The following is a 23,154-nucleotide window of genomic DNA, read 5'->3' on the forward strand; positions in this document are numbered from 1 at the left end:
CTTCACAGAGCTGCAATTCCTAGAGTGGCTTAACAGTCCATTCCTCCTCCCAGGAACTCTGGGAATTGTAGCTCAAGAACGCAGTTTCTCTTGCAGCTCTGCCGCCTGGAGAATGTGTGCAGGGGATAGCTTCTGCACCAAAATCTCCATGCAACTGGAAAGCTTTTAGGTCAGAAAAAGGATTCCTAGGTACCCACCATACATTTGAAGTGCACAACTTTCCCCCCAAAGTCCTGGGAACTGTAGTTGACCTTCCGCAGAGCTACAATTCCCAGCATTCTGAACAAACTACAGTTTTCATGATTCATTGGGGGGAGCCATTGTTTTTAAATGAATGGTGTGTATGCCGCCTGAATATCTGAAATATTTCACTATGGGTGATATTCAGCTATGTCTTAGACTCAGGGCTCGTCCACACTTCCGCTTGGCCTGTGCTTTATAGGCAGAAATCCAAGCGGTTTTGTCTTTGCCCCTCTGCTTTCCCCTGGAAAACCCACTCTTAAGTAACAAATCAAAACAAGCGGCAATCCGCAGAAAACTTGATTGCCATTTGCTCTGATTCAGCAATAAACAGTGGGTTTTACCAGGGGAACAAAAGTGTGGATGAGCCCCAAGTTAGGTCCACGAATTTCAATGGGGTTACTCTGAGTAAAACTTACTTAATACCACCCAATGTGTCTGTGCTTGTCTTTTTAGCATGTAAAAGGGGGCAGAATTTTCATCCGAACAGCGTTCCCTAGTGCCATAAATACACTTTCCCCTCCTCCTTCAATGTGAAGAAAGAACATTATTTGTTTTATCTGGGAAATAGTTCATATGTCACAGCATAACTACAGCAAACCAGCAGAGACATCTTTGTGTTATCAAAGCCATTAATGCTTCCGAGCTTTCTATATCACGCTTGGATAGCTCTGCAATCAAAAAGCGTTTTCGCTCTGCAAGCAATGAGTTTAATGGATTTTAAATTTTAACAAATCTGTGTTTATAAAACACATATATAAATGGGAAGGAAGACACAGCCATTAAGAAGCTGGGATTATCAAGCAAGCTTTGGATGTAAAAACACAATGTGGTGTCAGAGAAAGGATATTATCCTCAGCGTTTCAGCCCTGAACTGCAGGGCTGGCCAGCTTGCAGCAAAGGTGCTAGAAGTGGCACAGGTGTTGGGAGTCTGTGTGGTGCGCCTGGTGGAAACAGGAGAGGCTGCGTGGTTGGCTAGAGAGTCAGGTTTCTACTCCTACCAGCATCTTCAGAATTGTCTACTTTTTAAAATTAATAGACTAGAGGCAAAGCCACCCCACAGAACAGTGCATGGCCCACAATGCACCACCCTGAACTCCTGGTAGGAGAAGTGGGATAGAAATGTATAAACAAACAAACAAACAACCTTCAATTTCCCCAGCCCAGTGTCTTACCTCAACAAGGTGACATGAGCAAAAACATTTCTTTTGAAACGTTTGACCTTTTGTTCATTCCCTACCTTTTCCAAAAAATGACACCTTGAATTCCATGTCAAATGGAGACTATAGTAACTCTGACCTCATTAAGCTCATTAATTGCAATCAGTGAGTTGCTGGTGTTATTTTTTTTTAAATAGTGCTTTACAACTAGTGCTGCCTCTTTAATGGAAGAAGAAAAGGGGGGATACTCCTGCAACTGAGCACAGTTTGTGAGCAAGGGAGAGAAACTAATCTTTTTCTCTCTCTCTCTTTCTCTCCAAATAATTCACTGTTAAATTGATCTTTGGAATACACAATGGGTTTAATAGCTGTAATCTCTCTTGTAACATTTCTCTTCACTAGTCCCAGCAGTCAAGCTGAGAGCCTGAGCCCATACATTGCTCTCTCATTCTCTGTAAAGCAGCTCTGCATAACTGGTTCATGAAGAAATAAAGGAGCAATAAAGATAGACCTGGCAAGCTCTTCTAAGACTGAAATGGAAAAGCATTTCAATTTGTTACGGTTGCCCCTTGGGCCAGAAAGGCTGCCGTCTATGCTTATCTGGAAGTAAATCCCACCAACATCAATAGGACTTGCTCCAAAGTAAATGTGGTTGGGATCAGAGGATAAGTGTGTGCTAAGCCGCACAATTGGTTTAGCGAGCTTGGCAGCAAGACAGGAGGGAGAAACTGGGCTAGGTAAAGCAAACAGAAGCCCGCCTAAATACTTCCCATAATTTGTTTCCAGAAACTGTATGAACACCACATTTAAAGCACATCCCACCCAAATCCTAGGAATGGTAGTTTACCCTGCACAGAGCTACAATTCACAGCATCCTGAACAAACTACAGTTCCCAGGAGTGTGTGTGTGTGTGTGTGTGTGTGTGTGTGTGTGTTAAATGGAGGGTCGAAGTTGTTCACAGCTTTTACTGTTTCACAGTCAGCTCTTGGTAAATCACTCACTTCACTGTCAAACACACAGACCAGAACTGAGCTGATTCACTATCACTCTAAGAAACTCCTAAAATAAATACAGTAATGTGTTTACTTTAGAAATAGTGTAATTTATTCAAACCAAACCTGCTTACTAGAGCAATGCAGCTTCCTGCCTATTCTAACTTTCCTTTCTGGAGAGATCCCTGGGTGCCGTTTCAAATAAGTATTTTATGATGGAGATATTCAGAATTTAATTGAACCTCACTTAACTGCTTAAAACTTTAAAAAGAAGCTCTCAGCAAGAGCCCCAGGGAAAACGGGATTTTAATGAGGTGGAATTCCAGACTGAGGAGGATAAACAAAGATTCTTTGATTTCCAAGCCTTTTCTAATAGGATTTCTCCTTTAATTCCTTCTGTATGTTCTTATTTATAAAAAAAAATCAGGGATTACATAACAGGCAAACAATGCAGCATGAACACCCCTAATGGTAAGGCTGTAGCCCTTGCTGATGACTTATATTTCACAGACTGTCATTCTTCTGGGAGTGTTTTTAAGTTTGTGCCCTTGGCAAGGCTTTTTTCTAATTTGCCCGTTGCTAGTAATGAGTTTTCACAGACTTAGCTGTGAGGGATTTTTTTTTTTTTTTTGCCTCTCTCTCTCTTTTTTTAATGTGAGAGATTAAAATGCATGACCTCAAACAGTGCCTTCCCCCATCTGGTTTTCTTCCAAAAAGTGGCTGAATTCAATTGGCTCTGTCATTAGGAACACAATACTACTCTTTCTTGGGCTTCTGAACAAATATAGTTATGTTCCTGGGAAAATATGGAGAGAAAGAGCTAAGATCAGTCAAATACTGTGAAAAGAATAAAGGGTTTGGAACCTCAGGAAATGCTCTTCATTTCCTTCAAAAGACTGTGTGGCATTTAAGTAGTAAGGGAGTCTTGAGGAATTTTAACCAATGCATCAAGACAGGAAATCTGATCAAAGACACAGCACAGGTTCCCAGTTAATAATGCTATCAGATGCCCAAGCAACCTGAGCTTCATTCTCATCGGAATGTAAGGGGACTGTCATCTTGGATCAGATTTGTGTCCATCTATTTCAGCATTTTATATGCCTGAGTAGCTGAAGTCAGAAACCTCAGACTAAGGTTGTAAGGAGCCGCATGTGCAGCGTTGGGAACACTGAATGAGTCCCACGTAGATCATTGAAGGCCTGCCAATCACATTAAAAACATGAAAGCTGGGCATGGTTTCTTCTGGCTATACATTTGCTTTGGGAGGAAATGTACCCCTGAGATAAATTGAAATTCACAGAGCGACATTCCTATGGTGCCAGCCACTTAGCCGCAGCTATCACTTTGACATGATTTTAATCCAGGGGTAGTTTTGTAAAATGCTCGATTTATTTATTATTCAGAAGATTTATAAACCGCTCAAAAAGCACACCAAGTGGTATACAAATAAAATAGGTAACAGAAGGTCTACTGCCAATAATATTTTCACACAGGGTAACAGCAATGGAAAATAAGGTTAAAAAGCGGTATAAAAGCCAGTACTAGATGATGGCACTCCTAATCTCGGAAGATCCCCTTGGCCCTGTCTCTAGGCCTTCCACCAGCCAAGGCCCCACCCGCACTATGATCTTTAAGCAAGATCCCAATGGGAATCTTGAGAACTGTAGTTTGTTAAGGGTGCTGAGAGTTGTCAGGAGAGCTCTGTTCCCCTCACAGATATAATTCTCAGAGTTCTCTGGGAAGAGGGATTTCTTGTTACATCGCTCTGGAAACCGGAGCTACAATTTTCAGAGTGGTTAAACAATCCCTCTTGCTGGAAACTCTGGAAATTGTTTCCTAACAACGCTCAGCACCCTCAACAAACTACAGCTCCCAGGATTCTTTTAAGGAAGCCATGAAGTCATACAGCAGGGCCTTAAATGTATACGGCAGATGGGCCCAAATACATTTTTACTCTGGAAGGCGATTGACCTGCTGGACTGAGAAGTTTTAGTGGTTTAACCCCTTGCTTTAGGATGCTTTTACTGCTGTATCCATTTCTGTGTAATTTTAAAGTTGCTGCAAACCAATCTGAGCTCCATTACCATAGTGGCAGGCAGGGTGGGATATCGATATATATCTTCTGAAAATAAATAAATTCTCATGTTTGATTAACAACAACATCATCATCATTTATTATTTGTACCCCGCCCATCTGGCTGGGCTTCCCCAGCCACTCTGGGCGGCTTCCAACAAAGATTAAAAATACATTAAAATGTCACACATTAAAAACTTCCCTGAATGTCTTCTAAATGTCAGGTAGTTGTTTATCTCTTTGACATCTGATGGGAGGGCGTTGAAACAGGGTCCCTTCTTTTCTTGCTCTGCAGGGCCAGCCCTACCCGTACGCAAAGTGAGGTGTCTACCTCAGGCAGCTGATTGTGTTATGAAAGGACAGTAAATTAATATGGAATGTATTAGTGTTTTATGTTTGCCATCAACAAGAGGAAGACGCCTTTGTAAGATTTTTCTGTTTCTGGTGGCCAAAGTGGAGGCAGCAAAAGTGTCTTCCTGGCCTAGCCCTGTTGGCATGGCTAACCACACTTGCAGTTTAGCACTAAACTGCCAAAGCAGCAGTACAGAAAGCTCCTGCCTGTCACAATCCTAACAGTTCGTCTTTGGTGGGGGGAACCATTGTGAATCCTTTTCTGAACACAGCTGTTTGACACTTGTGAAGCAATTAATGTCTCGAGGAATCATGGCTCCCAGACTAGCAAGCTGTGTGAGTTTTCTGTTCTCACGGCAGCCACCATTCTTTGGCCTGTCACCTCCAGCTCTTGCAATTCTCATTCTGTCATTGCTGTCATAGGAATGATCAAGAGCTGAGCTAGCCAGAATAAGGCTGCAATGCTATGTAAACCTGTCTGGAAGGAAGCCCCACTGAAATCTATTGGACGGCTTTCACCAAACATGAGTAAGATTGCACCACAAGAGCACTTTCAACTTGCATGTTGCAATGTTATAATCTGCCTTTCTCTCTGTCCAGGTAGGACACCTTTGGTATTGCCTTTAAAGCAAAGATTCATAACTCACATCACCTTGCAGTAAATCTAGGTGTTCCTCATCATTGATTGTGCCCCCACCAGACCCCAATTGCATGCCATATTTGCAAGATGTTATCTGGAATCACAATGCAAAAGTAGTAACAATGACATTCTGCCTGTAACTAGATAAGGAAGGACAACCTGTGGCCCTCCAGAAGTTGCTAGACTACAACTCCTGTCACCCCTGAGTATTTGCCATGCTGGCCAGGGCTAATAGGAGCTGGAGTTCAACAACAGTTGGAGGGCAATGGGTTTTCCATCCCTATTGTAAAGATTGGTTTAGCCATAACACTCTTTGCTCACCCTTTTAAAATAGAAAAAGTTGGGTTGGACATACACCCCAAGCCTGGGGTAAATATGCAGTTAAAAGAAATGGAATCTTCTGTGACTACCTGACAATTTTCAACCTAAACTGTTGAAAATCATTCCAAAATTGTTACACTACTAGGAAGTGTAAATCTGGAATAAAGCCACTGCAATTTCTTTTTGGCAGTTTGCAGTGGTGCTGAGGGAAAAAACCCACATCTGATTTTGTGTGAGAAAGCCAGGAAATTGAGCACAGACTGACAATTGACAGGATGTGTTGCAGACTGAATCTCCTTCTTGAGAGAATATCAGCAACAGATCGTGTGGAAAAGAGTTTGTGTTGATTCAATCCAAAACTGAAGGTCGAGCGCAAATGCTTCATGAACTTCGGTTTTGGGAGAGATCTGTATATTTGAAATGAAAAGCTTATGCATCCATCCTAGTATGAGTCATGAACACTTTATCATTGACTAAATCTAATTCTGCCCCATGTGGTCCAAATTATGACACCTTTGCTGAAGGATGCATGCATATAGCAATGAGGATGTACATGCAGAGCCCTTTGAGGTCTAAACTAGATGTTAAATGAAAATGTGCATAAGTTAGCCCTATGGCCCTTTGCTCCCAGGAAAAGCCACTTTGGGATGCAAGATTGGGAGGGCAGAAACAACAAGGAGAATAGGCTCGGCCTTTTTCCCCCTTGCACACATTAATTCTTTGCTCCCAATCACTCACTCCCCAGGTGGTTTTTCCTGTGAAAGAGGCATGTTGGGCTTCTATTTGATTATAACAAGTAGTTAGGACCTTAGCAGAAATCATGCTGATCAGGTATTCAGCAGGGAGGGGAAGCAAAAGGGACTAAATCCAGCCCCCCCCCCCCCCCCGATTTAGAGTTATGGATTTAGAGTGACAATGAAAAGAAATATGCTCAGGCCCCATAGGGGCATAAAGTTCTTCATCTATTCCCATTCTCTTCCATTCCCTTTCCTTCTTTGTGAATAAAACTGTGTCATCACGTGTCAACAAAAATCCCTTGTTTGTTCCCCAAGATGCTTGAAGGGAGAATTACACCGTGCTTGCCTTAAAATGCCTATTAGTGATCCCTTCAAAAATATGCGAAAGGAGAGTACCCAAAATTAATAAGGAGGACAAATGCACATGGAGAGAGCTGTTCTTATTTTGCTAGTGCTCCTATACATATTTGTTTGATTGCCAGAAAGAAAGGTGGGCCATTCCTAGCTCACTGATACCTGGGGCCCCTTTTAGAATGGCTTTATATTATCACCCCTTTGGGCCTGGGTGTCAAACCTGTGGCCCTCCTGATGTTACTGAACTCCAACTCAAATAATCCTCAGCCATGCTGACGGGGATGATGTGAGCTGGAGTCCTAAAGCATCTGGAGGGCTACAAGTTCCTTACCTATGACCTCAAGGGTACTTTCCTCATGTCCCAGTGCCTTTTCTTTAACCTACAATACGGAGAGAAAGGGGTGAAATCTTTCACTTGGCAGAGGCAAATTGCTGGGGAAAATAAAAAGTGGCCGCCCTATCTGTTAAAAATCTGTTTGCTCTTACCCAGGACATAAATCTCATTGTTGACTACAGCTGTGCCGAAGCGGTATTTCGAGTACTTCATTGGCGGGCACTCTGTCCATTTGTCTTGGCCTGGGTCATAGCGCAACATTCTGTTGCTTAATCGATCAGGCTCATCGTCAGGAAGATCCATCTGTATGAAATATGACAGCCATATAATAATACAACATTTGGAGCCGTCCGGGCACGCCTGCATGCTATTAATCATGGAAGGCAGCTGAGCAGATAAATAACATAAACACATCAATTATAGCAGCGAAGTGATTCATACTCACTAGGCTTTAACAGCACCCATGACTTGTGGCTGGGAAATACATTGTGGAAGGCGCATGAATAACGGCACATTTATATTCTGCAGTTAGGGAGCTGAGGATTTGGGTAATAACAAGCCATCTACGGACACAGCGCTGACAGAACATAGCTCTTTTTATAAGGCTGCTGTGAAGTCTCCAGAAGAAAGTAAAAACCTCTTTATTCCCCCACCCCCAGAGATGGAATTTTAAAACGTTCCTCTTCTCCCAGGCCTTTGGTTAATTAAACAATATACTGTATATGGCTTTTTAAACTGGAAAGGGTTAATTGCTTTTGTTTGTTACTATGTTGTTATTTTTGTGTTTTTATATTGTAAACTGCCCTGTGATCCTCTGATGCAGGGCGGTATAGAAATTTAATAAATAAATAAATTTTAAGTTGTTTTTTCGGGTTGCTCAAATGTTTCCAGAGGTGCTTTGAAGATTTGTGAAAGAACACTTTGGGGGGATCATTTATTAATGCCATAGCCATAGATAGATGGATAGATAGATGCACATTTCATTTTGCACATTTGGATTTGATATCCCGCCTTTCACTCCCTTTAAGGAGTCTCAAAGCGGCTAACATTTTCCTTTCCCTTCCTCCCCAACAACAAACACTCTGTGAGGTGAGTGGGGCTGAGAGACTTCAAAGAAGTGTGACTGGCCCAAGGTCACCCTTGTGGAGGAGCGGAAACGCGAACCCAGTTCCCCAGATTACGAGACTACCGCTCTTAACCACTACACCACACTGGCTCACACTTGAGTAATCTGAATTTACTCAAGCACTTCCCCCTATCACTTGTATGTACTGTCTTTCTCTTTCACACACACCCTGGTAAAAAGCCCAGCAAAGGTATGGCCGGCTTCTGTACACCATATGAACAAGAATAACTCACAGGTTATTGCCAATCTCGGGATCCCCCTGGGGGGGGGGGAGACAAGTGAACAAAGCCTAATGGTGCTTTCTTAAGCTGATGGTGTTGATTGCTGAGAACAAGGGGTGTTTCAACAACGGGTGCGCTTTCTTCTATGGCTGACAAGAAAAAGACCTAGATAGACCGTAGTTCAGGTGTGGGATGTTTTGGCCCTCCAGATGTTACTACACTTTCCATCAGCCCCAGATAGCATGGTCAGGAATGGTCAGGGATGATGGGAGTTGCAGTTCAGCAACATCTGGAGGGCCAAAGATTCCCCATACCTGCTGTAGTTATTCAAAAGGGTATGCTAATATATAGGATGAATAGTTCTTGAGTTAATGTGATCCACGCGACGGTCACCTCCAGACTGGATTATTGTAACTCCCTCTACGTGGGGCTGCCCTTGAGACTGACCGAGAAACTCCAGCGGGTGCAGAATGCTGCAGCGAGACTCCTTACGAGGTCTTCGCTGCGAGATCACATTCACCCGGTGCTATACCAGTTGCACTGGCTCCCGGTGGAGTACAGGATCAGGTTTAAGGTGCTGGTTTTAACCTTTAAAGCCCTATACGGCCTAGGACCCTCGTACCTACGGGACCGCCTCTCCTGGTATGCCCCACAGAGAAACTTACGGTCTTCAAATAAAAACATCTTGAAGGTCCCAGGCCACAGAGAAGTTAGGCTGGCCTCAACTAGAGCCAGGGCTTTTTCGGCTGTGGCTCCGATCTGGTGGAACACTCTGTCACAAGAGACCAGGGCCCTGCGGGACTTGACATCTTTCCGCAGGGCCTGCAAGACAGAGCTGTTCCACCAGGCCTTTGGCCAGGGCACAGCCTGACTCCCTCCCTCGGCAATCTTTGCAGAGCTCTGGCCCAATGGTTGCCAGTGGCTTGAATTAATTAATTTTATAATGAATGATTTTAGAGTGTTGTTTATGCTGTACTTTTGTACTGTTTTATTGTTGTTAGCCGCCCTGAGCCCGGCTTCGGCTGGGGAGGGCAGGATATAAATAAAATTTATTATTATTATTAATGTGGGGAAGTGGTTAACAAAAATAACTGTTTTTAATAAGAAAGCGAACAAGTGAGGATGAGCTGGGAAAAATCCACTTCAAATGTCACTGCAGCTTATTCTTAGGCAAGCCACTTAGCTTTAGCCTACCATCTGCAATATAGACATAATAATACTGGACTATGTTACCAGATTATTCCAAAGAGCAATGAGATGGCGGGTGTGTTGAAAGTGGTTGTTGTCAGTATTATTTGTTTGTTTGTTTATTATTAATTCCATAATAATTAATGCTGGTCAGCTTAATGAAAGAGGGAGCTGTGTGACCCTCAGACCCAATCATCAAGTTTATGTTTTGCTCTGGAAAAGTTGCCTTAAAGTAATTATATTATGTCTACTTCATCTTGTGACAATTTTATTTAACTGCACTCCCACATAGCGAAAGCTGGCATTTACCACACCAGCATAGACCAACGAAATTATAATATGATGAACTCACTGTATGAAATGCATATTCAGATTGAGTATTCACCACATGAAAGCTGAAATGGTGTTATCATGCCAGGAAAATAATCTGCAAGTCAGTCCTTAGTTAGAAACATTATAATTAAAAGATGAATTACCTCTAGATAATGTTGTTGACCATTCTGTTGCATTTTGTGAAGTGAAAAGAAAGGTCTATGCCGAAGCTTAGCAAAACCTCATCATCAATGAAGTGTCTGGACGCGAAAAGGCAGTTTGACTGCGCTTAGTCTGAAAGTCCATCTTTGACAATTCAGTGGGTTTCACATTAGTTAGAGAAGAGTCTATGCATGATAATTTAAAAAAAAACCATTTGGGCTCTGGATTTTGAAGGGCTGGGCTGTTATTGTGAAACTGGTACTGTCTGTGTATTTGCTTCATTTTTCAGTCCTGTGTTATTTGTCCCACCTGTATACATATAAGTCAGTGGATCACTGCCTTAAATCTGGAGGATTCTCCCTTCCAAGTGAAGCTTACCTATTGCTTGTGAAAGAGGCACAAGGAAACGATAAAGAAACACACTTATGTGGGATGTCCTATGCAGACTATGAAAATGATGGGTTCTTACTTTGAAAACATGACAAGGAGTCATTCAAAAAACCATTGGCATGTATTGTTGGGTTTTGGTATCTGAGTCCTAAAACCATACTTAAATTAAACAATCGTTGTTCACTATGCAACTGACAGAAGTCACGAAAAGGCCATTGAGGCTTAATCTTGTGTAACTGTAAGATTAGGAGTTGGCATTTTTATGCAGCCTATAATTACATGAGGATTAAGCGTCTTCAAAAAATCATTGCTCAAAACCACATGTTCTTTTGTCCGCCTGTATGAAAAGCGCCCGTGGCATTGCATCATAGGGCTGCTGGGTTGTTTATGTACCGTATGTGTGCTTAAAGGTAGGGAGGCCTGCCTGCTCAGATCAAAAGACACTACTGAGCTTTCGTAACTTTTAGAACAGCTACTTGAATTTGATTGCTTTCATCTTCCCTCCCCATTCCTTTTTCTTATTGTGTCGTGCCTTTTAGATTGTAAGCCACAGAGCAACGGCTGTCTTGTTTTGTTTTTAATCTTGGTACAGGACTTGGTAAACATTTAGACACTTTATCAATTATGTTAATATCAGAGTATTGTGAGGTAAATAAAGCACCTAAACAACATTCCCATGATTTTCACAGCTAATAGGTAAAACAATAAAAGTTACATTGAACAGAACAGGACAGGACGGGACATGAATATTTGCACACATGAAATGTATGCTTATAATCTTACTGGGGTTACATCCACGCTGTATATTTAAAGCATATTAGACCACTTTAGCAGTCATGATTTCCCCCAAAGAATCCTGGCACCTTTAGTACCTATACCCATCACAGAGGTACAATTACCAGCACACTTAAACTCCAGTTCCCAGGATTCGGTGGTGGTGGGGAAGCCAAGCCTGTTCAGGTGGTATAAGGGTACTTTAAATGTATGGCATGGATGTGGACCTGCACCACTGGACCAAACAATATAGGCAAGTATGTTTTCGTATGTTTTCCCACATTCTGTGCTTTCAGATTTCCAATATATCTGTCAAATATCCTCCATGGGAAACCAACTAATCTACTACTTTAAAAGGTTAGCTGAACAACGGGGAGTAATAAATGAATCATCAGCAATTTGCTGAGATAAAAGTTAGTCATGAATTGCAATTAGCCTCTTGCAGCATGCAAGGTCAGCATTAAGAAGGCCCTGGGCTCACATGTGAACACATGACAAGAATCCTGCTGCATACAGACCCATCTAGGTCTTCTTCCTGTTTCTCACAGTGTTGGTCAGCCAGACGTTTTTTAAAAGCCCAGAGGGTTCACCACATCCTCTCTCCACTCTCAAAAGCCTCTCGTAAGCTGTTTGGTGAAGCTTCAAGCAGCTAACTGACAAAAGCCACCTTTGCATTCTCCCAGCCAGATCCCGTGCATGTGATAGCCTGTCTACTTTCCTTCTCTCTGCACCCTGCTCCTTGGCTCACGGCAGTTGCCTGAAACAGCCTTGCTCAGTTTCAGGTTCCAATTTCCCTCCCTCCATCATCCTGACTAGAGTGATATTCCAGATCTCCTTGCTCTTCCCAGACACAGCTCACCCTCCACCCCTTGTGTATCCTGCTCCCCTTGTCTTACCCATCTGGTACTTGGGGCAGCCTTTCTAGTGGCCAGAGTGAGATAGCCCACCCACAAGTGGCAGACTTTGAGGTCCTGTTTCAGGAGCAGCAAGTTCTAAATGACATCATGCGCATTGCGTTTTTACTGCGGGGAGTGGGCACTGTTTGGATTGTGTGTCTCAAACAAGGAAATGCCTAATTCATTTCTACACTTGGGTGCTACAGTTGAAAGAGCAGTAAGAATCACTGTTCCTTAACCTCATGGAGGAAATTAGGCTAATAAGTACACATAGGATTGCAAGCTGAGAAAGGTTATTCTGCCACAATGCATAAGCATCTTATGAAGCCAGTGAGCAGGAAGGACGATTGACAGCAGGAGAGTGTGATGGGATGGTGGGGGCAGAGTCAAAGCAGAAGACAGGTGAAAAGTGTCTGTGGAGAATGACAACCGAAGACACGGTTGAAAGTAAGGCTGTGTGTGCATTACTGGCTTAAAATGCAGTTGTTATTTTTTTCAACTCGGTTTGGAGAAAAATGCACTTATTTCATAAGAAATGGCAGGACAGATACAGAACACATATGAATTGTGGCTAATGATATACGCATACCGCTTCTCAAACCAGCAGTGAGAGCACACTGGATGAGGTAAACAAGAGTGTGTACATGTTCTTAGAGGAGTGGAGGCACAGGGAATATGTACAGGCCTCCATAACAAGCACAGGCAGTATGGGTGGAAGAGTACACCATAAATGCTAAAAGGCTCTGCGATATTCCTCACCTGCGGCGTCCAACCTCCCATGACGTACAGCCTGTTTTTCACGGTTACTGCAGCATGGCAGGCCAAGGGCACTGGGAGGGGAGCCAAGGCCCTCCAGTTTTCTTGCTCCATTGAGTACTTCCCCACACAGTTTGTGATATGATATTGGTTTTTCAGTTTCATCTGACCTCCTGTGATATATAGGTCATTATGGATGGTGCCTAGAGCATAGAGCTCACGAAACTCTGCAGTACACAGACTTTGCCAAGAGTGATTCCCCCGACTGTTGTACCTGTAAAAAAGAAGAAGCAGCTAATATTAGAATTGTCAGGGCAACAGGTCAATTCAGAAACTTTTATACCTAATCCCTCTCTTTATGTGTCATTTTTATTTTCCAACAATGACAAGCAATGCAATTCTAAACATGTACATTTGGGAAGAATGGCAAGATAGAAATTTAATGATGATGATGATGATGTATGCTCAGAAGGAAGTACTATTGAGCTCAATGTGTCTTTCTCCCAAGTACGTAAGTGGGAATAGGATTGCAGCCAAAATGTGCCAAAACAACTTCATACCTTGGCAAACTTCTACCCTAAAATGATTGCAATATATATGCCACATGTTTGTGTTGGGTTTATACAGCGGGTGGGTGGGTGTGAATCTGTGGCTCTCAAGTTTGAGGCGCTGGTACTGGAACACAGCGCCCTATTGCAGGTTGGAACCAGGATGCCTAAAAGTGTCTCATCCTTTATATACCAACCTGACCACTGCACTCTGTCTGAGAGGGCATCCTGCATACCCCCTCTTATCAGGAGGTCCGTATCTGATAAGACAGGTCACCCGTTCTGCCCAATGTCAGAATAAGTTCTTAGCAAGGCAGCAGCTATCCTTCAGAATTCCCTCCCACAACATCTGGAGGGCATCAGAGTAGGGAAGGCCAGTAGAGAACATACTGACTATTAGGAGGGTGTGGCAATATCAGCGGGAAGGATAATTTTCTGTCAGGAAAATTCTTCTGTCTTCTATCCTGTTTTTTTAAGAGGTAGAAAACAGAATGAGCAGTGTGTATACCTAGCCTTACAGCTCAGTCCTAACCGAGATTACTTCAAAATAATTCCTCTTGGGATTTATACCCAACCTCAGGTTCCCTTAAAACATTGTGAAGACTTTCAGTAGTAATGATACTATTGAGTAAACAAGAATAAGAGCACTAAACTTGCCTGTGATTCAACAGGGACTAAACCATTGCAAAAGGAGGAGGAAAAAACAATAACTAGTAGCCTATGGAATTATTTGTGGCACATAGAGGGCACTCTAGCCATTGTTATCAATGAATAGGGCTACGAAATAAAAGATTTAGTCCACAGCCTGTAGAAATTCCACTTGAGCGACTGTTGATTTGTATTTATATTGTACATAGTGTATTAAATATACTGCAGGAGTCAAGGGGAACTCTGTAGAAGTCTGTGTCTTGGCAACAACATAGCCACCCAAAGCAGATACTTTATGGTAGTATAATAAATAAACTGGTATTGGTGAATTTAATAAAATAAAAATAAAACTTATCAGACGCCACCAGTATAAGTCAGATGAAGAATTATATTTGTCTGAAATCTTTCACAAACTCAGTTACCTATGGTATCTTTTTAATCAGCACTGTTATGAAATAATGGATCTGAGGTTAAAGCCCAAGAAAGAGGCTGTTAGTTTGCCAGCCTCTGAAGTTAGGCAGAATACCAGAAGATCAGAGGAAGAGGTTTAGGCCACACAGCATTAAACAGGCATTGGGGTGAGTGTTGTAGCCCTTAAACCTTAACTTCTATGCACACATGGTAATTTGAAGTTTATGATGGGGTGCTAGTGGTATTTAGTTTCTTCACGTCAGAGGATACAAACCTATAAATTTCAATTTTCTTGGTCTTTTGCCTAGACATTTTGGCAGCGCTTGCCTCCCCGGCCACAATGATATCATTATTCTCAGTAACCACACCAGTGCATACGCATCCCAAGCCTTCTCCATATTTCGGAGAGGAAATGAAGTACGTCTTTTGTGTAACAGGAGCATAACAGAAACTGGCATCGCCGTAGTTGCCGTGTCTTGATCTGATGCCCTGCGAGTTATTGCCAATGCAAAGCAGAAGGGTAGTGGTCTCCATGCCATAGCGAAGGGTGAGAGAAGGTTGGTTGGTTTTCTTGATAGTTTCTAATGCTCTCTCGATCATCTCACTACACAGTGTATTACTGAGAAGCATCGTGTTTCTCTTCCGAGCTTCGACTAGGAACGAAGGGCTTACAAGCGCTAGCCTGACTTGCTTCAGGAGCTCAGAGAGGTGATCCGCTCGCAATTTCCTGCTGTGGTTAACCCATCTGAGGACTAAATCCAAGACGCTCTCTTCCCTGGACACATTCAGGTCATCTGATCTTATCAGGTTTAGCAACTGCTGCATTTCAACCTCCAGTATTTCTTCATGCAGGCTCACCTCTGCAAAGTGCAGGTACAAATACCTCCTGGCTTGATCGGACAGCTCTTCGGCCCCAATGTGCTTGGCAAAGTAATGGATTCCCACGCAGTTGGAAGCATCCATGTGCTCCATCATGTATGCCTGACACATGCTGGAAACGTCATCCATCTGCATGAAAAAGGCAGTGGTGGCCACACCCTGTACATTGGAATTAGTGAGGTGCAACTCAGCCGTGTACATGTACTGGAGAAGTATGGACACACTCTCTGCTGACATGTCATGCAGCTCTACTTCTTTCTGTGTGCATTCAATCAGGCCGCAGGTAAACATTGCTTTGAAGTAGGGGCTGAAAGCAGACAGCATCAGTTTGTGGCAAGGGAACTTTTCACCTTCAGCCACCAAAACCACATCAATCATTTCCGATAAATCTTTCATACTTTTTATTTGATCCAGTAAATTCAAGCTATGCCGCTGCTTCCTTTTACCCTCGGACTTGTAATCCATGCTAAACATTTGGGTGTTGTTAAGATCTTCTCTTGTACTTGCTTGAGGTTTGAAAGATATGCTATTGGCATATCTAATAGCTTTGAAAGTGAAGTTCCTTCAATATGATGCTCCTGGAAGGGAGAAGGAGAAACATGTAATTTTCTTATGTGAACAAATCTTCAAATTGTCTGACAATCAAGTTTTACTGTTACAGCCTTAAGGCAGTAAATATTTTGAGAAGATGGATTATAAATTTGCAATATATAATTATTATTAATTTTTTGCAAATTTAGGATTTTCAATTTCTAGTTGAAAAACAACAAAAACCCAGTGTTTTTCCACTCCAGATTTTGAGGATTGAACAATTTGCACCAGGAGCTGGTTTCATTTATGTCCTTTGTCAGTGACAAGATCCTGAATAATGCATTACTATAGCAATATTTGAACAAATATGCAGAATATTCATAGTGCGAATGTTAAGAATTCATGAGAATGTTGAGATCCAGTATATAAATCTGGATTCTAATGGATAAATTCTGCAGTCTCCATCCATCAAAACCCATGCATTTTTGTAAACCATTCACTAATTCATACATCTACGCCTACTTAAAAACATTATTTAGTTTCCAAATCCATTGCAGATTCCGGCAAGGAAACATTGGTGCAGAAACCTTGACTGGGCATTAACTGATAACTGCAACTTTGCTCTGACATCCAGTGTCCAATATAAATTGTTGTGGGCGAAAACTCAGCTAATGGAAGTGTTTTCATTCTGCAGCCTATGGGAAGCAATGCACAAGCTCTTCGCTATAATCACAAGTAAAGGCTGAGTGCTTCTATACTCACAAGTCCAAATCCTTGTATTGGGCTGGGGTGGAGAATCTGTCCAGCAACTCCAGTAATCACTGAGCATTAATTGTACCATGTTTTTAGATTTCTTAATGTTTAAAAATGCCTTTAGATGTTTTTGTTTTTGTTAATTAAATGAGATCTTATTTTGAATATTTTTATCACTTCGGTGTTTGCTGTCCCACACATCTTTGGGAGGAAGGTTAGGACATATATTTAATTGTTGTTGTTACTGTATTAATGTAAGGTTACCAGATTTTTTTTCAAAGAATCCGGGGACACTTTTTTAACAAAAAAAGAGGAATTTTTTTTAAAAGTTGTTTTTTAAAAAATTAAGAAGCAATATCTTCTCTTTTGTGGTCTCCTCTGTCGTGCAGTCTTCCTCTGGGCCCTGACCTGCGCTCTTGGAGCATTAGCCGCCGTGGAGTAGGCTCAGGTCAGGCCTGGGTTCGGCCACGTGTCCTTGCCCTCCTGGTGCTCTCCTACTTCTCATTCTCAGTGGCGCAGCAAGGTCGGAGCTCCCCTCTTTTTTCCCCTTCCCCTTCCCCTTCCTCTTTCTCTCTCTTCCTTCTCCTCCTCTCCTCCTTCTCCCTGCGTCGGCCCCAGAGCGTTGCTGGGCTCTCGCTCCCAGTATGATTTGAGTCCCGGGGGGGCGGGCAGCGGTTCCCCCAGTTGACGCGGCAGGTGTCCCCAGTTCCCCCTCAGCAGTGGCGGCGGCAGCAGCAGTCTCAGCAGCCCAGAGCCAGCCTGGTAGCGCAGTTGGCTCTGGCTGGCTTCAGGAGCTGCTCGCTGCCGTGGCATCCACCATTTTGCCTCGCCAGAAGTCCCCATATGATGTGTCGTGTGCCGTTGAACCAATCACGCAACATTCATTCCCTACTAACAAATCTACAACACTTAAAATATAAATCCAGGGACATTAAATGAAATCCAGGGACATTCTGGGGACGTATTTTGTCCAGGGACAGATTTGTACATCCGGGGACTGTCCCCAGGAAACGGGGACGTCTGGTAACCATATATTAATGATACTGATGTTTGCTGGGGCTGATGGAAATTCAGCACATTCTGGAGGAACACAGCTTCCCAAAAGAAAGCGCCTTGTTCTAGTTTAGCTCTCTTCTTCAATAATGAAAGAGGAGGGTAGCTAGATTTTGTTCAAAGAACAGTTCCTGGAGACAAATTGCCAAAGAGCTATTAATACATGAAAATAAGACTCCCACTGAAGTAACATTTTGATAATATTTTGCATTAGACATCCTGGATTGAGGGAGCTTCCTAGGTAGAGCTGAGAATTCAACAGCTCATAGGGGGGAATGAAGAGAAGGGAAGACAGGAAAGAACAATTTTTTCTTCATCATCTGATGGTTATGGACTAATATAACAGCACATCTAATAATGAGGAGAGAATTATGAGGCTGGATTGGGGACCTATAAACCATACTATTTTGGACATGAAGGTTGCCATGGGAGACAAAATGCTGGCAAAGATGTAAGATCACGGTCCTGAGCAAAACCTAATTCTCTCACATAATGAGAAAAGCACAGTTGTCACTTTTTCATACATGCATCCCAAAATGCTCTTGGTTAACTTGCCAAGAGGAAATGGCCCACCCTGTTCAGTCGGACTAATTCCCAAATGGGTGTGCATATAGTTGTTGAAGCCATAAGAGGATAGCATGCTTCTCCCAGGTGTGTGATTTCTATATTCTCATGTAATTAGATTTCTCTCTCTTTTTGATCTTGGTTACATAAGATAGAAAGCATTTTGGGAGGGATAGGAAGAACCATGCTAGCCCCATATTGGTGAAAGGACATGCTGGAAAAAGGAACTGAGAAAGAAAGCTAGGAATGGGACCTGTAGAAAACAGCTTACCCTCTTCCTTCTGAATGCTCACCTTGCAATCAAACCCCTTTAAAGCACATGGTCTCCCTCAAAGAATCATGGGAACTGTAGTTTGTTAAGGGTGCTGTGAACTCTGAGGGGGTTAAAGTAACCTGTTCCCAGGATTCTTTCGGGGAAGCCAGGACTGTTAAATGGTTAAAGATGTGCTTTAAACGTATGGTGTGGGTATGGCTCCTGAGAAAGAAGTTCAATTTCTGAAAGTTTGGTTCAGACCCCGAGATCTGTTAACTCTAGCTATAAACCACAAATATGGAAGACTTATAAGAATGTAGCTCATAAAATTAAGTCATGAAACTTAAATTTTATGAGATAACAGGGATCAAGCATAATTTTGGGGAGGCCAGTTCAAAGTTGTGACTCGAGCCTGCTCCCACAAATACCTGCCGGCTTCTCTCTATCTATGGCCCTGAGTGGAGAATTTATCCAAGGAAGTGTGGAATAGCAAGAAACAGTTATGATTTGTTCTTCTTCAAAACTATATTACAAACATGTGCCTAGACTTGGGGTTTATTAGGACCCTCAAATCTCAGTCCAATATATTCTGCTCCTCAAATACTGCTCCCCCACAACTAGGGCGCGCGCACACACAGGCTGGGAGCTTCAATGGTGCCCCTCTGGAGGCTTCACCCAGGGCAGAAAACCTAGCTAGCCCTCTGAAGCTACAGCGCTGCCCTCACCACAAGAAGATCCCAACTGATCTGATTTCCTAGAATATATCTTGAGCATAGATTGGGGGTGGGGGTGGGGTTCTAAGCAGTGCATTCTCAGTGGACCCTAATACAGTGGTACCTCTGGTTAGGAATTTAACTCGTTCCGGAGGTCCGTTCTTAACCTGAAACTGTTCTTAACCTGAGGTAAAGGTAAAGGGACCCCTGACCATTAGGTCCAGTTGTGGACGACTCTGGGGTTGCGACGCTCATCTCGCTTTATTGGCTGAGGGAGCCGGCGTACAGTTTCCGGGTCATGTGGCCAGCATAACTAAGCTGCTTCTGGCAAACCAGAGCAGTGCACGGAAACGCTGTTTACCTTCCCGCCAGAGTGGTACCTATTTATCTACTTGCACTTTGATGTGCTTTCGAACTGCTAGGTGGGCAGGAGCAGGGACCGAGCAACAGGAGCTCACCCCGTTGCAGGGATTCGAACTGCCGACCTTCTGATTGGCAAGCCCTAGTCTCTGTGGTTTAGACCACAGCGCCACCCTAAGCTCAAGGTACCACTTTAGCTAATGGGGCCTCCTGCTGCCGCTGTTCTCATCCTGAAGTAAAGTTCTTAACCTGAGGTACTACTTCCAGGTTAGTGGAGTCTGTAACCTGAAGCGTTTGTAACCCGAGGTACCACTGTAGGTGCAGCAGGGTTGTGCTGCTTGTACCCAGGAGGTACCGGTATTTCCTGTGAGTTTGCTGCAGCTAAGGAGTGGAGGAAAATGCTTCACTATCTGCAAATACGTTGGTTCTCTGGGTTTGCATTAAATTTGCTTCAGATTTATTTTTTTTAAAATCAATACAGGGGTAGTTTCTTTATGTACTGATGCAGTTTGGTACCTGAATGAAATATAGAAATCCTTCTCTGTGTCTAATGAACAGCACAATACAATAATGAACTGTAAAATATAATATGGTATGGCTTTCAGTTTTAACTCCCTGCTTCGTTGTAACACCATCATTTCCCTAATATGCTAATTGCTAAGGCTTGAAAGGCTTAAAAAACCTTGCTTTACTGTGTATAATACAAACACTTGAAATACCACATTTAAAGAAAAGAAAGAAAGAAAGAAGGCTACATTCTCCCTTTTTATTACTTTTATTGGTTACCCTTTGTGTCCTGACAATGTTAATTTCGTTTTCCTTCTAGTAAATCTGCTTTAAATTTAGTAATTATTAGGGTAGTTAGCACAGCATGCTTCCCCATTCTTTAACAAAACCTCTAGCAGTTGTGCTTTGGCAACACTCTGTACATCTGCTCTCCAGGACTACTGTTATGAAATACCCCCAAACATTGTGCAGAAATAGAGCATTAAGGTGACTCTCAACTTATGCGGGGGTGACATTCTGGGGATAGTGTGTAAAGCCGAAATTGTGTATAGTCAAAACAAATTGGGGTCAATGGCAAGTGGGATTTTCTTCCCCAGACACCTGCCCTGTTTCTGTCTCCTTTCTGCCCTCTTTAATTCCCCACCCCCTTTCTTGCCAAGCACGTAAGCTGAATGCACACGTGTTAAATGCATATATAAGTTGCGAGTTACCTGTATTATATCTGTATTATTACTTGGGAGTGGGTTCCATTGAATTCAATGGGGCTTACTCGGTGCTTTTTTTCTGGGGGTACTTGGGGGTACACAGTACCTACACCTCCCTCCCAAGTTAAGGGCCATAGCTGTGGACTCAAAGAGGATGTCTGGCTCTGTGATCTCTGCTCCAGACAAGACTAGTTCCTCGTCTGTTGTCCACCTCACACTCTGATGGCATAACCTCCAACTAGGGAAGGAGAAGTGGTCTGTCTCCTTTTAGAAGCATCACTAACTAGTAGTTTCTGTGGCAATGAGTCATATGGACTCTAGTTCTGCACAGTGGTACTTAACAGTCTTCGCTAGGGCCATTAACTTAACGAAGAGACTATTTTGACCACTTTAGTAGGCCCCCTCTCATCTTGCAGATATAAAACCACAGGTTTGGAGGAGATCGAAAGATGACACCCAGACTACCTCATGCTACAACAAAACATTTTGATCATCTCTAGTATAAATAACAAGTTGATTCACAGCATAAAGACATCTGACATTTCCAGTGTCCCTGTTAGCTAAGGGACTCACAAGTCATATGTGGCAAATGTATGTTCCATCATACAACGTATAGTGAAACGCTGGCACTACACAACTTTTGTCACTGGTTCCTGTGAAGGAGCAGTTTTTCAGCCTCTTAATTTCCTCCAATGGTATGCAAAACTCTTATTTACTCGGCTGTGTACACACAATGGATTTAAAGCACTTTATCCCCCCCTCCCCAAATAAGTCAGAGAACTGTGGTTCACAGAGCTGCAATACCCTTAATAAACTAGTTCCCAGGATTTTGAAGGTAATGTGTATTAAATGTGTACACATTAAATTAATGTGTATTATATGTGCATGGTGTGTATGCAGTCTTACTTTGCATTCTCTTCTCGCTGGCAGTGTTTGACCAATATGTGTAACCTTAAGCAATTCTGTCAGACTCAGGTACTCTACACCCAAATTAGAACTCCCATATGAGCAATAGAGCAATTATGCATCTAAGTTTGTATTGTGACCTCACAGGGCACAATAATATACTCAATCTGAGTCTGTAACTCCATGGCTGTAGCTGATAAATCATCTGCAAATATTTTCTGTGAAAGTATTTCTCTAGAAATTGGTGTTGATTTCAGTTTCTAGGCTTTCTGTAGTTGCCTTGTTTGATGTCTGTAGCCCTGGAACCTAATAGTTTAATGCTCCTTCAGTCTCATTCAGGCACAGATATTCTAATCTTGACTTCAGTTTCAGGCAGTCTCATGCAATCTCAATGGCAGTTCTGTATAATTTATCATGCATTTGATGTACAATATGGCTTCATATTGAAGTACTGCAAAGAAACCTTCTTGAATGGCTGCCATTGTCTGCCATGCTAGATTCAAAGTGTTCCCATATGCTGGCACCCTCATCTCTGTAGAACGCAGTTAAATTTTTCTTTTTGTTTCTCAAGGCCTAGTTTAGGCCCGTATTCCCATCACAAATATAACCCCATCACTTCCCTGCCACCTAAAGCTCAGCCTTGCTACCGCATTTGTATCCATTTCCAAAAGAGGCATATTTACCTTTTTCTCTCGGCATTTCTGTAATTTCTGTTACTTCTGGGTCTTTTCTGCTTTGGGGGACCAGGATGGGAGGAGTAGAGAGGTACAGACGGAGAGGAGGAAAAGCAATCCTCCTTTTGCCTGGTGCATATACCAGAGTCACATGTGGATGGAATGAAAGCCAGAAGATATAAATAGGCTTGGCTCAATATTATTTGACTTGGCACTTTGAGAGAGCTGTATTAATGTCACATCGCGGGGGCACATTGGGACTTGGTGAGACAACTCACCACCTGGCATTTGTGCTTCCCGTATATAAATTGACATGTAGCTATAAAAATAAAATGGTGAACCAATTTTAAGAGAACTGGGACTTGGAGCTGGACATTATTAACTGGAGCAAGTCAGCCTTGCTTTTGCTGTACTGGTGGGGAAGGACTGTGGTGGCCATGTGCTCAACTTTACAGAGGACAATCATCTATTTATGCTCATGCCCCACTCTCTTCACATTGGCCTAGTTTGCATGTCAAAGCATGGCTTAGCGTGAACATGCAGGTTCCCAGAGAGGAGCTAAGCCAATGTCTGGTTTAGCGTATTGCCCAAATCCAGACCCATGGTTTAGCTCTCTGCAGG

At 42.7% G+C, this 23,154-nt stretch overlaps 1 protein-coding gene across 2 annotated transcripts in view; it reads right to left on the reverse strand.

Annotated features, from left to right (window-relative positions):
- KBTBD12 (kelch repeat and BTB domain containing 12) overlaps positions 1-22,770 on the reverse strand; it is a 52,149-nt gene extending 29,379 nt beyond the window's left edge. Inside the window, exons 1-4 of one of the 2 annotated variants that reach the window (XM_080996919.1) lie at positions 22,543-22,761; positions 14,911-16,093; positions 13,033-13,303; positions 7,357-7,507 (exon numbers count right to left, since the gene is read on the reverse strand). In XM_080996919.1, coding sequence (XP_080853045.1) covers positions 7,357-7,507; positions 13,033-13,303; positions 14,911-15,989 — 1,501 coding nt within the window. In that variant the 5' untranslated portion in view covers positions 15,990-16,093; positions 22,543-22,761. Of the gene's footprint in view, positions 1-7,356; positions 7,508-13,032; positions 13,304-14,910; positions 16,094-22,542 lie in introns of both variants that reach the window. The other variant, XM_080996920.1, reaches the window with a different exon arrangement.
- Positions 22,771-23,154: the final 384 nt, after the last annotated feature.

The sequence above is a fragment of the Podarcis pityusensis genome, assembly GCF_964106645.2.
Source record: "Podarcis pityusensis genome assembly, chromosome: 2".
In the NCBI taxonomy this organism is placed as follows: domain Eukaryota; kingdom Metazoa; phylum Chordata; class Lepidosauria; order Squamata; family Lacertidae; genus Podarcis; species Podarcis pityusensis.